The 13,782-nt window shown below is 41.2% G+C and overlaps 2 protein-coding genes across 2 annotated transcripts; one reads left to right on the forward strand and one right to left on the reverse strand.

The window, feature by feature from the left end:
* Nucleotides 1-904: 904 nt before the first annotated feature.
* Nucleotides 905-3,660, reverse strand: nccrp1 (P1, F-box associated domain containing). Its single transcript, XM_028421412.1, has 6 exons — nt 3,427-3,660; nt 2,550-2,630; nt 2,391-2,487; nt 2,190-2,285; nt 1,365-1,503; nt 905-1,276 (listed from the first exon to the last, which is right to left on the reverse strand). The coding sequence occupies exons 1-6, from the start codon at nt 3,566-3,568 to the stop codon at nt 1,130-1,132; spliced, it is 702 nt and encodes a 233-aa protein (XP_028277213.1). The 5' UTR covers nt 3,569-3,660; the 3' UTR covers nt 905-1,129.
* A 6,750-nt stretch (nt 3,661-10,410) lies between these two features.
* Nucleotides 10,411-13,559, forward strand: ckma (creatine kinase, muscle a). The gene is made up of 8 exons (XM_028420969.1): nt 10,411-10,568; nt 11,549-11,756; nt 11,842-11,996; nt 12,100-12,232; nt 12,342-12,513; nt 12,603-12,726; nt 12,818-13,007; nt 13,088-13,559. Exons 2-8 carry the CDS (start codon nt 11,564-11,566, stop codon nt 13,264-13,266), a joined length of 1,146 nt encoding a protein of 381 aa, XP_028276770.1. The 5' UTR covers nt 10,411-10,568; nt 11,549-11,563; the 3' UTR covers nt 13,267-13,559.
* The last annotated feature ends 223 nt before the right edge of the window (nt 13,560-13,782 follow it).

Genomic DNA, 13,782 nt, shown 5'->3' on the forward strand with positions numbered 1-13,782 from the left:
CCAAATGCTGCACCTGCCCCGGTCTCCTCTCTTACCTTCTGCTTTATGGCACGGCTCCACCAAAGGCTGACATTGCTTCTGAAAGTTTGCTCCACACACGTAAAACTATCCGCGTCTCGACGGCTGAACTCAGGAGTTAACTTCACCCTTAACTCTCATTGCCGTCAGTGGTCCGTCCTGGTGATGCTCCCATCCCACGCGGCGGGTGGCGTGCTGTGTTCAGGGTCTACTCTGAAATTCCTGTTTCAGACGTGAGACTGTAGGGGCGACGAAGTTTTTACGGCCTAAAATATTGAAAGAGCGCCAACAAGTGTTTATTTTTAGCCTAATAGCTACTTGGACTATAACTTAAAAGGGCTGAATGCGTTTGAGAAGCGCATAGAAATAGTTTGGTTGATGTTGTGTATGTATAAGCAGGTGTAATTGTCGAGTGCACTTGAACGCAGCAAAAGCAGTAGTGCGCAACTGCAAAGATTTTTCTTTTCCGTTTTGAAAAGTTGTGATAAACGCGAATTTATATATTTTACCACCATTTTCGTTAAATAACGTGTATTTTTTTAATCCGCTTAGATATAAACGTAATATCTATTTATTTGGAAGCTGATTAAACATGTCAGTGCTGCAATAGGGTTTTAAATGTTGTTAGCTGTCCAAGTTTTTAAAACCCCATTTTTAAATTACACACTACAAACACTACTGGAATTATTGATAATGAATGAATAAGTAGGCTAAACACAGGATAATTGCCATGATATGAACAAAAACCACTGAACTGTGTGATTTGTAAAGTGTTACCCTTTCAAATAAACATGCTGTATTTTTAAAATTAATAAAACCCACAATGGGAAAATTGCATTATTTTTAGGTAGGTGTCACTGATTGAAAGAAATAATCAACTCTCAAATAAAAGCTGTATGTTTTATTACTAAGCACACACAAGGCACAGATTTATTTCCTAGCTTTTGTTTAAAAATAAATGCAAACCTCTCTTAAACCTGGTAAAAACAAAATAAAGATTGTGGATTGCACATTTTCCTATATTCCTTTCAACGGTCAGTTGAAAAAGTTGAACATTTTTGTGTTGATTAGTTGGAGTGCAATAGCAACGGTGTCATTACAGTGTTTCACCCTATGGGCTGCTTTTGACTGGTCTTACGATCACCGTGCTGCCTGTAAATGTCGTGGTGAAGAAGCCATTGAGGAAACTGTTCTTCACTCGGTGCTGGAAGTGGACATATCTCACCCCAGCTCCATAGCCAGAGAACACATGTGACACCTGCAGGCCAACACAAACACATACAGTGTGAGAGGTTTGGATGAGGGCTAATGATCGTACCTGGCACGGGGCTCCGTATCTGACCCACCTCCTTCCAGGTGTGTGAGTAAGTGCTGAGGTCCTCAGTGGGGTTGACGGCGTGCTCGGCGATCACCGTGCTTTTGTCTGCACCCAGTAACTTCACATGCAATTGGTAGCTGAACTGATGCAGCTGACTCTCCTCATACCTGAAAACATAAAAGATTGTTGAAATGTATTTCTTAACTTCCATTATGTTTTCTGTTGGAAAATTGATCAGAGTTCAGTTTGTTAAAATGCTAAATTTTACAGCAGTTGATCTTAAAGAGTAACAAAACACCTTAAATTTGACAATATAGTGCAAAGTGTTGTCAAGTCAAAAACATACATTTGTGTCATGTGACTGCCCTCTACAGGCTGAAACCCTGCTATTGCAGACAAATTCAGCTCTTGGCCTGACTGGTGGCAGGATCTGTCTGATCTTTGAGCTGAAGATCATCTGAGCTTTTTGTAACTGTAGCGGTGAAGTCAACGAAACTTATTTAAAGTTAAAGGGTAAAAGGTCAAAAGGTTGTATTTTATTTTACCAATCAGTATCTGTTGTAAATTTAAATATTGATTTAGTGATTTAATCAAATCAATGTTACATATACATGATCGAGGCTATACTGTACCTTAATTTAAATGTACTGTCCAGGTTTAGTACATGACCCATCAGTGACAGGTAAATGATTAAATAGGTGTAAAAAAATTACTACTATGCCACTGAAACCCATACAGCTGATACAAACCTACATTAACTCCCAACAGTAAAATGTGCTGTACGATGTGTCATCCACTCCCCGCCACTGATAAGACAAGGAGGGGTGATGGGAGGGATCACTCATAAACCCACCAGTCTTGGATGAGGATCTCAGGTTGAAAATCATCCAGCAGCTTTTCCCACAGTCCCTCTGCCTTTAGGTCCACAGTCTGCTCCAGGGTGAACCAGCTGAGAACAAGACAGGATATGATTGGACTGGCCTCTTCAAACTACAATGTTTACATGGAAATCTCTGTGATAACCAGCTGTGGTCTGATCCCCTGTAACACCCACCTATAGAGAGGCAGCCCACAGACCACAGCACCTGCTGGGATTCCACTGGCATCATAAGGCAAGACTTCTGTGCTCGTGGTCCAGCCGCTGAAGTCACCTAGAAATTAAGAGATGAGCTACAAAACAGGCCGAAACATGCTGATCACTGCTGCTACTCACCATCAGGCTGAGTGCGTGGAGGTCCGTATGAAGGCGCGTCAGGCAGGTCAGGTTCAGGTGGAGGTACATCCTTACTCAAACCTGTGTAGGGAATAAGACTAAGTGCTATTGTGGACACTCTAATCCAAGCGTCAACAAAGACACAGCCAAAAAAATACATCTTTTTGACAGAGGGTGTGACTTTGTAGAAAAAGACTTTAGAACTTTAGTCAGCATTGCATCTGCATGGTGAGACACGCCTGTCAAACACACCCTACTATTCAATAACTGCACATGTACCATACTTTGCCTCCTGACAGTTTTTGCACAATTATTCATTCTCTGCTGAATTTGAACAGCTGCTGTAGCACACCTGCACATTCATGTGTACAGCTCTACTGTACTTATTCATAGTTTATATTTTGTTTTTTTTATGTTATCTTATTTGCATGCTCTTCAAATTGTAAATTATTCTATTTTTGTTGTTGCACCTTAAAAATCAGGCTGCTGAACATTAAATGAAGAACAGTAATGAAGACATGGACTCCCTGAATATCACCATTCACAGGGTTACACCAATAACTTCTTCATTAATTGATTGCACAAATGTCCTGTGTTGTAAAAAGCTTGCATAGAAGTTGTTGTTGCTGTAGCTAAAACACAGAGGTGACTGCACTCAGTGAAACAGTAAGTGAAATAAACTAGGTGAGTTTAGGAGTGAACTATGTTGTGATTACAGGTGAACCAGTCCTGGGTCAGTCTAGATCAATACTTTTGTTTGGATCAGTCAAACTTTCTGGATCTGAAAAAGTGTGTCAGGATTAGTCCTGTGAAGTGAACCTGTGTCTACAGTTGAACAGGTCAGAGGAACAGCGTGAGTCACGCTTGTGTGTGGTACCGTGAGGAGAAGGGTTCTTCAGCAAATTTCTTCCCAGCGGCCGGGCTTCATACACGGACTTCCAGTCCACGTCATCCGGCATCGGCGCGTCCCGCAGGCTCCACTCATCCTCACACTTCTTCTTCCAGTCCGCGGCAGACATGGTGCAAACACTGCGCGGAATTATCTCTAAACCAGGAAGTGTTGAGACATTTATTATTATAGGCTACAGTCAGCGCCACACCCCAGTGTCGCAATGTAAGCGAGGAAGAGTCCGCCGCTCCCTGGACTCTTAAAGACACAGTAGTTTCATATTGTTTCCAACAAAGGCAGTTAATATGGTTATAATAATAAAACTTTAATTATATTATTATTAAAATAATAATCAAAGCTAAAACATAACCAAAAATAATAATGAAAAAGAAATCATGTTAAAAATAAATAGTAACAATAATATTATTATTATTATTATTATTAATAATCCACCTACAGTCAGGGAAAAACCCTGATTTTGTAAGTTTGCTACTAACAAAGAAATGATCAGTCTATAATTTGAATGGTTGGTTTATTTGAACAGTGAGAGACAGAACAATAACAAAATTTAGACAAATGCATTACAAAAAAGTTATACATTAATTCACATTTTCATGAAAGAAATAAGTATTTAATCTCCTATCAGTCTCATACCATTCAAATAAACCTACCACTGAAATTACAGACTGGTAATTTCTTTGTTAGTGGGTAAACTTTTGTCCCTAACTGTTAATGATATAGATTAAAAATATTTAAATATATTCTGAAAAAAAAATCTGAAATGACAGTTTGGAGGTATTGAACACACCTTTGTCCTATCACTCCCTCATTTTTGACAGATTTATCAGTAAGAGGTGACAGCCTGTTAGCTCACACTGGTTCTTTGTTCAGCCTTTGCCCCTATATGATCACTCCATGGTTACACAGCTATTGTAAAGACACTGAACTTTGCACCGCTGACAAGCTTTACATCTGCAAACTGTGTCTGAAACATGAGATCTACAAACCCAGCCTGCTCTGTGAGTGATGAAGTCCCTGAAGCTGCTAAAGCTTGCTCAAAATAAAGTTCTGTATGAAATACATTTAGGTATTTAGTTTACTGTTAAAAACATTAATAGAGTCCACAAGGTGGAGACATTTTACCACCATCATGTGCAGCTCTGTAATAAGTCTCCCATGCACCATGTTTCTTAATATTACAAGAGACCAAATAAAAAGGAACACAAGCATTACTTTCTTACTATACATTATAGTCTTCTTCTACACTGGACATACAATCCTGTGATTCTTTCTTGAGTCTTTATATTATTATTGAAACAGAATTAGAAGGAGGGTAAGTACCAATATGCTATTAGTATGAAATAATATTACATTTAAGTTATGTGTTCAGACAAATGTGCATGTAACAAATGACTCTGTCCATGTTCAATGCTGGTATTTTTTAATCAATTACTTAAGTTTAAAATAAAGATATATTCCAGGTTGTGCACTACAGAGTGTGTCATTAAACAAACTGCTTTGTATAGATTGAGAATTTATTGATTCAGGATTCAGAGGACACCTAGATAGACATGACTGACCCCTCTGAGTTCTGCTTCAGTAAATAAACCTCCAGCCATCGTGCAGTGATTTAAAACAAAGTTGCACTACGAGAGAGGAAACAGTGCATCAGGGGTAAGTCCACACATTAGAAGTCAGAAAGAGAATGTATTTTCATGTAATGGTGAGACTGGAGGTTTCTAAGGGGGTGATGAATGGAGCCCTTTTGTGGAAAGTATGAATGATAACAGGATTCCTTTTGATTTGTTGACAGACACATGTGTAACATCTTATATGGTACCACTCACATAGCTCCAAAACTATCCATGGGGCCATCCATTTGGGATTAAGCTAAACCTTTTGAAGAAGAACACAAACGGTGGCATATGTAGCTCAGACGTGTGCTGCCTTGTGTCATAGAGGTTAATTTATGGTTCAGCTGCTGATGACATAAGAAGGGCCTGGAGGGTGCAGGGTTAATGGTTGGCAAGTAACCAGGGCAACAACAGGGGGCAGCAGACATCTGCAGAGAGAGAGAGAGCTGCTGCAGGGAAACACATCTTAGAATACAAAACAGTGGTGGGGGTGATATGGTCAAAAGAGAAGCTTTGTAATTTTAGTGGTAGTTCTTTAGCTGATGTATTCGGCTGTGCTCGATAGCTACAAGGTTATGTAACAAACAGCTGTGAGGTCGTAGCTGATACATGTTGGACATGTGTCCCTGCATGGACAGGTTTAGAGTGTAGGATATGAGTTATTTTCAAGTTTTCAAAGTTGTTTAAATGTGTGGTATGAATAACCAGAGTTTGTATTTTAAAGAGACCTGTTAGAGATCTTTAGCACAGACATGGAGCCCGTGATTAGTTCCCCACCACCTGGCCATGTCTGTATACAATCCACACGTGTCATTTAATCTTTTGCCCCAGTGCATTGTGGGTTTACTGACCACCGTGTGTTAGAGGTGAACTCTGGCTACCTAATAATTTACAAGATAATCCATTGAGGCGGTGAACAAACACACATGAGGAAAGATACAAACATTAGCTGTGTAGAAGCCCCTCTAACAACTTTTACAACTGCACTATAAAAGGACTTAACCTATTATATTTTCTTGGTTGTTAAAAATACAATGTTCACACCTATATGTAAAAGAATATAACAAACATGTCATATTTATTTATTATTTAATTTATGTATTTTAGTGAGTAAATTCAGCAGCTTGCAGTTGCATGCCTTACCCAAATTAGCACTTAACATGTATACTTTTTCAGACTCATATAATGTTGTATATGTGAATTTTAAACAGTATATAAGTGAAGAAAATAAATAAAAGAACATTACGTCCTTATGATGACCTTAATATTGTCAAGGTATTCCTGACATCATGATTATGTTGATGATGTGAGGTCAAACTGACTTGACCTTTAAACTCTCACCACCATTTATAAAGAAAAGAGTTGAGACATTGAAAACTGAGTTATTTGTTTTTTCAATAATCAACAAGAACAGATCGTTTGTGCCCATATCTGAGGAGATTTATGAAACACTGATGGGTTTTCCATTTCAACATGTTGGTTGCTGTGATTCTGAGAATGGTACGGACTGAGGCTTATTAAAAACCTAGACATTTTGGAAAGTGTACACCTTCGATCATTTGTCTGCCCACATGGCACTAACAGTTTTCCTGTGACTGATTGAATAGTTCCAGTGTTGATTGTGCACTCTAGATTGGGGTCATTGTGAATACACAGTGACCTCCAGTGTCCTTGAGTCAACGTAAATAAAAGTGAAACTACATCAGGCTGTTAAAAAATATGTTAATGTATGAACAGATTACATATATAACATAAATATAAACACACACAATGGCACCAAACCATGGCATATACTAATGCTATAAACATACAGTATGGGAGTGACAGAAATCATCATTTTAAGTGTCAGAATACTAAACAAAAGTTTTTTCCCAAAGACTGTGACAGACTGTAACATTCCACTGTATGACATTTGTGGTCACATCACATGAGCACATAAGGAAGGCCAGCCTTTCATTGAATAAGACACACTGAATTTTCCTATTAGAGTGCATTGAAGTCTCATGTTTTAGTCTATTTAGTTATTTTCAACTTGTTAAATCCAGCAATCATTAAATCCTATAGAGGTCAAATGGCACATTCCAAACATCCTCAGATACTTAGTGATTAGGATTTTGTAATATAAAATGAATTGAATTTATTTATTATAATTTATAAGAGCATTTAGTGGAAAGCTTAGAGATCTCCGGTCCTTTCTGAGAACTGACTCACTGAAATTGAATCAGGGTCCTGGGTGGGCGGGGGCAGGGGTTTGACAGGGTGCAGATGGACCCAGCAAGGCTGGTATAATTTTAGCAACCTCCTGAAAACGCTACGAACACGTGACCACAGTGACTTGAGTTTCAATGGGGTACCACCGGCCACACAATAAGCAAGTTCACTATCTCATGCTTGCAAAAGCTTGCATTATGTTAAATGTATCTCATTTATAAGGTAATATTATTAGTCAAAAGACTTATGTAAGCATGCCATGTCATGTCCGCTTGGAAGGCTCTGTGCATTCAAAAGATGAAACACATTCTTTTGTTATTAGTTGACACATAAATGTCAGGAAAATGAGTCTTTAGGTACAAATACTGCATATTTCATGATATGTTCCACTGTGTTCCTGCCCTGAATCTCCTGCTACTCCTGCTACAGACAGGTGGTGAATTTAATGTGGGAGGGAAGCTTTAAATATACTTTGCCATAAAGGTGGTATTTATAGATGCTTGCTTCATCATTGTATTTGGTTGCCAAGCACATAATGTTACTTTTCCAATCATGTTTCACTCAAATGCTCTCTTCCTGAATGAGCAGCTGACAGATACCACTACTGTTGGCAGAGGCATTAAAATGAGACATTTTCCCAATTCCTGACCAATGTGACATAATTTGCTGTCAGTGGGTAGATACAAAGTGTGCAGCACAGGCACGCGGCTGCAGCTTGACACCGTGCTACTCTGACGTGGGCCACTGCAGTTGGCATGGATTCCTTTCATAGGGTCAAGCTGTATATGTTTCAAGAAGGTGTCCTGCAAGGCTATGAACTAATGCTCACTTCCTCAGACAGAATTCTGAGATTCTAGAAATCCGCTTTGAGCAATGACACTCTAGCAACAGCTATGTGTTAAATACTTTACTTAAACTATCTCACACCTAATATTATCTCAAACAAAATGTATTTGAGTTTGTATGTGACCAAACTGTGGTAGGTAGGTGACTATTTCTGTGGTCTCATGTGGCGTCCAGCATCTTGTAAAGCTGTAGGAACTCCGTGGCCATCACTAGCGTCAGGCACATGAATCCTATCACCACACTGTTGCGTAACTGTTCTAGACCGGCATTATTCAGTTGCTGTGGGTAAAATGTCAGCCACTGTATCTGGTGTCTGTCTCATTTGCAGGCAATACTACTTCCTCTTGGAGATTCAAAGTTAAAACTGATTGTGGGTCTGAAACAATTGCAAAATTCAAGCTCCTATAGTCTTATCATATGTACACATAAAACAGATTCTCACAATTCAAAAAGAGGTTTGGTGCACAGAGTGATAGTAGAAACCTGCGCTAATTTGGTAACCTCTGACTTAGAGCAGGACAGGCAGCAGACAGCTGGGTAACATGAGAAGAGCTTCATTTCAGGGCAAGGGCACCAGTGGGTACTCCTCTCAACTCCACTAGTACTACAAAAATCAGAAAGGCTGGCACCATTAAGAGTACTCAGGAGTAGAAATAGAGAAGTAGAACATACTGCATGTTTAGAAGGCAGAAGTGTGAGCTTAAGTGTTTAGCAGGGTTGAATTGGACAGTTGGGAGGGAGGAGGGGAGCTTGACATGCTGGGTTGTACAGACAGGAGTAGCGTGGAAGGAGCAGGTGGGAACCAGTCAGCTGCCAGTCGGACACTGCTGGGGCATCCCAATGAGAGGGCTGCATGCAGGGATGCCCCCCTATCATCCTGGAAGAGTGCCAGTGTTAACACTCGTATTGATCTCCAGTTGAAGTGCACATTTTATATTGCATCGCCACATCAAAACATCAACATCAACTTTTTTTGATGCTTGTCTAGAAAACCTGGCAGAAATGTATTAGTAATGAGAAATGTAAGCTACACTGATCTCATTCTTACATAATAAATGTGTAGTTTTGGGAATCCTTGGCAGTCAGCCTATTCTGTTGTTTATACTGTATGTAAGGATTAGTTGATAAGGTTAGCCAGATCATAAAAAATATAGGACATTTTTGGGCTGATTGTGAATACAAATAAGGGCCCCTGGGGTAAAAATGTTTAACTTAACACAAAAAATACCTAAAAAAAACTTCTCAAACTATAACTTTTGTTTTGATGCACACATTAAAGCATTAAAATCCCTCGCCTTTGCCCAACTGGAAGCCATGACCATTTCAAAAGCTACTTCCTGGAGCCGCACGGAACACAGTTTATCCTTTGCTTTGCAGGTGATGAAGCAGCAATGAAGCATAAACATAAGTAAAATAGTGCAAGACATCTGAGAGAATGCAGTATCAAAGATGGGAGCTAATGGAGGCTAATGTCAAGAGAGCATCATCTTTCAGCCTCAACATTCCACCTAACAGCCAGTATTCCCGTCAAAGGTTCAATGACTGGTTATCGGAATATTAATTAGAGCCTGAAGGGGTCAGTGAGTGTCAGCAACACTATCTGTACAATCAGAAGAATGAACTGTCACCTCTCAGCATTGGAAAGCTCCATATAATATATGGTGGGATTTCCCAAAAGAAAAGAAAAGTCAGAACACACTGAACTGGATCTGTGCTGAATCTGAGGTAATATTACCAGACACAGTGTTATAGAAGCTGATGGGACGTTTTGCAAGTTGTAAGATTATGGGGTCATAGTGATTACAACTGATCCTGAAGGCTCCATGCACGTGTGATCGCTTTCAGGGGATCACTACATTTATTTGGCTTCATCCTCTTGGGAGACCATGGACATATGTATTGAAATTCCATGCTAATATGCTAAGCATTTTGATTCAGGGGAAGGTAAAATGCTTCCTTGCACCGCATGTATACACAGCCACCATGTGACATCAACTCTTTCTACCCTTCGTGCCTGACACTTGGACCTCTGATCTCCGCGGCATGCTTGGCAAAAGTGAAGCTCAGCTTTTTTCAGTTACTTTACCATCCCCCCACTCGATCACTCCAATCCCCCCAGCACTCTCAGATACTCCCACTGGAGCTATGTATGGGTGATGGATGGGTGTGGGTTGAGGGTAAGGGTACAGCTGCAGTACACGTCTAGGATGAGTGGGATGTAATTGCGTCCCTTTCATAAACTGTTACAGAGTATCAGTACAGAGCGCTCTGACCAATGAGGCTGCAGCAGGCACTAAAATGGCCAAGCCAATGGCTGAGGGTCTGCCAGGTATATAAACAGGGACCACAGACCACAAGAGCTGGGTGACCCCTATTTTGGCTGTGGTGAACAGGATCTGATCCCAAGGACTGTTACCTCTGTTCTTGTCTAGTGTGCAGGTAAATGAAATGATTGGTTTTTAAAGAAGGAACAAACATGAAGGGAAATTCAAATATTTACAATGGCACAAATCAAACTTTTGGCAACTTTTTGAATGGCTTTGGCCTCAATGAATTTAAAGGATGATTAAGTAATTTTTCTATGCATGTCAGATATTACTGAAATTTGTCAGTTAAACCTAACATTTACTTGTATGTATTGAGAGTTTTGGACTGAAATTAAAGGGTAAATGCATGAATATGTTGTTATTTAATAGAAACCTGCATGATGTTTTAGCATAGCTGTGCCACATTTGCATTTCCATCTACTTCCAGAGTTTGATACATGCATGTTCGGCAGAAGTCTAGCCTTTTTACATCACATTTATGGTCAAGATAATGAGATAATTACTGCAATCAGAGCCAGTATCCAGTATGTTCATTTTTGTTAATCAGCAAAGCGTATCAGCATAAGGTTGAAATGCAGTACAATATGGATCACATGTATCCAGTGTGTCACTGTATACATCCGCCTTCAAGGCCAGTTGAAACAAATTACAGTAACATAATTGATAGTGGTGGATATTCTGCAGGGAAACATGTCTGCAGCTCTGCTGGCATAGTGACTCCTTTAAGTATTTAGTGTTGTGTTTTAAATGGGCAAATGTATGTAGGACGCAACTGCCTTTATGCACTTTCTGTATGTGTCAACATGTAATCTGGACAACTGAGACTGTGTGTCTACCGTGCTGCTTGCATATGCTGAGGACTTAAAGGGTATCCAGTCAGATGTACTAGTGCTAAAAATAGATCCGCAGGCGTTCCTCCCCCCCACTCCATTTCAACCTGACATCTGAGCTGTTGGAAATTGAGTGACACTTGTTACCAGGATTCCTCTGTCGACAGCGCTTAAACTCTGCAGCTGTCTTGCAGAATGTCCCAAATGCTCAAAAATCTTTGTGGCTGTTCAGGCTTGAATTCTGATTGCCTTCTCTTTACAGTGTTAGAAAGCAATCATGCCTTTCGGAAACACCCACAACAACTTCAAGCTCAACTACAAAGTTGAGGAGGAGTTCCCAGACCTGTCCAAGCACAACAACCATATGGCCAAGGTTCTGACCAAGGAGCTGTATGGCAAGATGAGGGACAAGCAGACCCCCAGTGGCTACACTCTGGATGATGTCATCCAGACTGGTGTTGACAACCCCGGTAAGACACTCAGAAACACTTCATGTCACTTTTCACATTTTGACACAAAAATAAGTATCAGTTCATAATTACTGTCATTTTTCAGGTCACCCCTTCATCATGACTGTTGGCTGTGTTGCTGGTGATGAGGAGTCCTACGAGGTCTTCAAGGATCTGCTTGACCCCGTCATCTCCGACCGTCATGGTGGATACAAGCCCACTGACAAGCACAAGACCGACCTCAACTTTGAGAACCTGAAGGTACAGTCAAGACAGAAAACACAAAGAAAACACAAAGACTTAATATATAGGGCTACAAATATCATCAGGTGATTTATGGCCTCTCCGAATTTCATTACATTAGGGCGGTGACGATCTGGACCCCAACTACGTTCTGTCCAGCCGTGTCCGTACTGGCCGCAGCATCAAGGGATTCACCCTGCCCCCCCACAACAGCCGTGGCGAGCGCAGACTTATTGAGAAGCTGTCCGTTGAGGGTAAGCCATCATTAGTTTATGTACAAAACTATGCAAAAGATAAGGCCTGTCACAACATGGTACATCCTGTCGTTGCTTCAGTGTCCTAACTGTGACTGTGTCTTTACAGCTCTGACCAGCCTGGATGGTGAGTTCAAGGGAAAGTATTACCCCCTGAAGTCCATGACTGACGCCGAGCAGGAGCAGCTGATTGCTGATCACTTCCTGTTTGACAAGCCAGTCTCTCCCCTGCTGACCTGCGCTGGTATGGCCCGCGACTGGCCTGATGCCAGAGGCATCTGGTGAGTATGGCCAGTAGTTACTTCCCCAGAGTGCATATTTCATTTCTGCATTAGCTGTGTGTTTGACCGTATGATCCATCTACTTTCAGGCACAATGACGACAAGACCTTCCTGGTCTGGGTGAACGAGGAGGATCACCTGCGTGTCATCTCCATGCAGAAGGGTGGCAACATGAGGGAGGTGTTCAGGCGTTTCTGCGTTGGCCTGAAGAGGGTATGGAAGTTGTAAAAACTCATGCTAATGTGACTGGTGAAGGCAGTGTTGCAGGGTGTTTCTCTGACTCTATTTATTGTACATCTGCCAGATTGAGGAGATCTTCAAGAAGCACAACCACGGATTCATGTGGAACGAGCATCTTGGCTACATCCTGACCTGCCCCTCCAACCTGGGTACCGGCCTGCGTGGTGGTGTCCACGTCAAGCTGCCCAAGCTGAGCACACATGCCAAATTCGAGGAGATCCTCAAGAGGCTGCGTCTGCAGAAACGTGGCACAGGTTGGCACCAACAGTTTACACAAATCTAATGAAGGAAGGTGGTGTGGTGGTGTTAATCTCACCCTCTTGTCCCTGTTTAGGTGGTGTGGACACTGCCTCCGTCGGTGGTGTGTTCGACATCTCCAACGCTGATCGTCTGGGCTCCTCCGAGGTGGACCAGGTCCAGCTGGTGGTTGATGGTGTCAAGCTCATGGTTGAGATGGAGAAGAAGCTGGAGAAGGGAGAGGCCATCGACAGCATGATCCCCGCCCAGAAGTAAAGAGGGACAATCTTCTGTTTTTCTCGTGACCATTCATGTGCAATCGAGCCGACAGTCAAGCGTGCAGAGGAAACAGCCGCTCACCTAGAGACTCTTGACTCTGCTAACCTCTTTTCTTCCTTCCAGCTTTGTTCTCTGTTCGTTGTCCTTTTTTTTGTGTTGGTTAGTAACATCCTGGGATCAGCCTCCACTAAGCTGGGTTCACCTGGCAGACGTGGCATCACCTACTTTTTGTAATGAAAAGTAATTGAAGCTGTTCATACTGCTCAATAAAAAGTGCCCCATAAAACAAGCATCACTTCTTTCTTTGTTAGGTTAACGGCTACAAACGCTGAAAACAAGACACCAAAATGAAGGAAAAAAATAAATGCCAACATCAGTGAATTTTATTCATCTTCAGCTTCATGTTCTCCTTATATACCACAACCACTCAATCTCAGTTAACATGTTGCTTCTGAGGGGAGGAATTGAGCAGAGTAAAACGACTCATACAGGTCAAACCATGTGTCTCTTTTG

Source organism: Parambassis ranga, chromosome 14 (assembly GCF_900634625.1).
Source record: "Parambassis ranga chromosome 14, fParRan2.1, whole genome shotgun sequence".
Lineage (NCBI taxonomy): Eukaryota > Metazoa > Chordata > Actinopteri > Ambassidae > Parambassis > Parambassis ranga.

Excerpts from the sequence above, each read along its gene's own strand:
- nccrp1 (XM_028421412.1), bottom strand. The coding sequence starts at position 3,568 with ATGTCTGCCGCGGACTGGAAGAAGAAGTGTGAGGATGAGTGGAGCCTG. Across the intron at positions 1,504-2,189 it reads GAGATCCTCATCCAAGACTG|GTATGAGGAGAGTCAGCTGC; the intron begins GTGGGTTTATGA and ends TTATGTTTTCAG. Across the intron at positions 1,277-1,364 it reads ACTCACACACCTGGAAGGAG|GTGTCACATGTGTTCTCTGG; the intron begins GTGGGTCAGATA and ends GTTGGCCTGCAG.
- ckma (XM_028420969.1), top strand. The coding sequence starts at position 11,564 with ATGCCTTTCGGAAACACCCACAACAACTTCAAGCTCAACTACAAAGTT. Across the intron at positions 11,997-12,099 it reads TCAACTTTGAGAACCTGAAG|GGCGGTGACGATCTGGACCC; the intron begins GTACAGTCAAGA and ends TCATTACATTAG. Across the intron at positions 12,514-12,602 it reads CCTGATGCCAGAGGCATCTG|GCACAATGACGACAAGACCT; the intron begins GTGAGTATGGCC and ends ATCTACTTTCAG.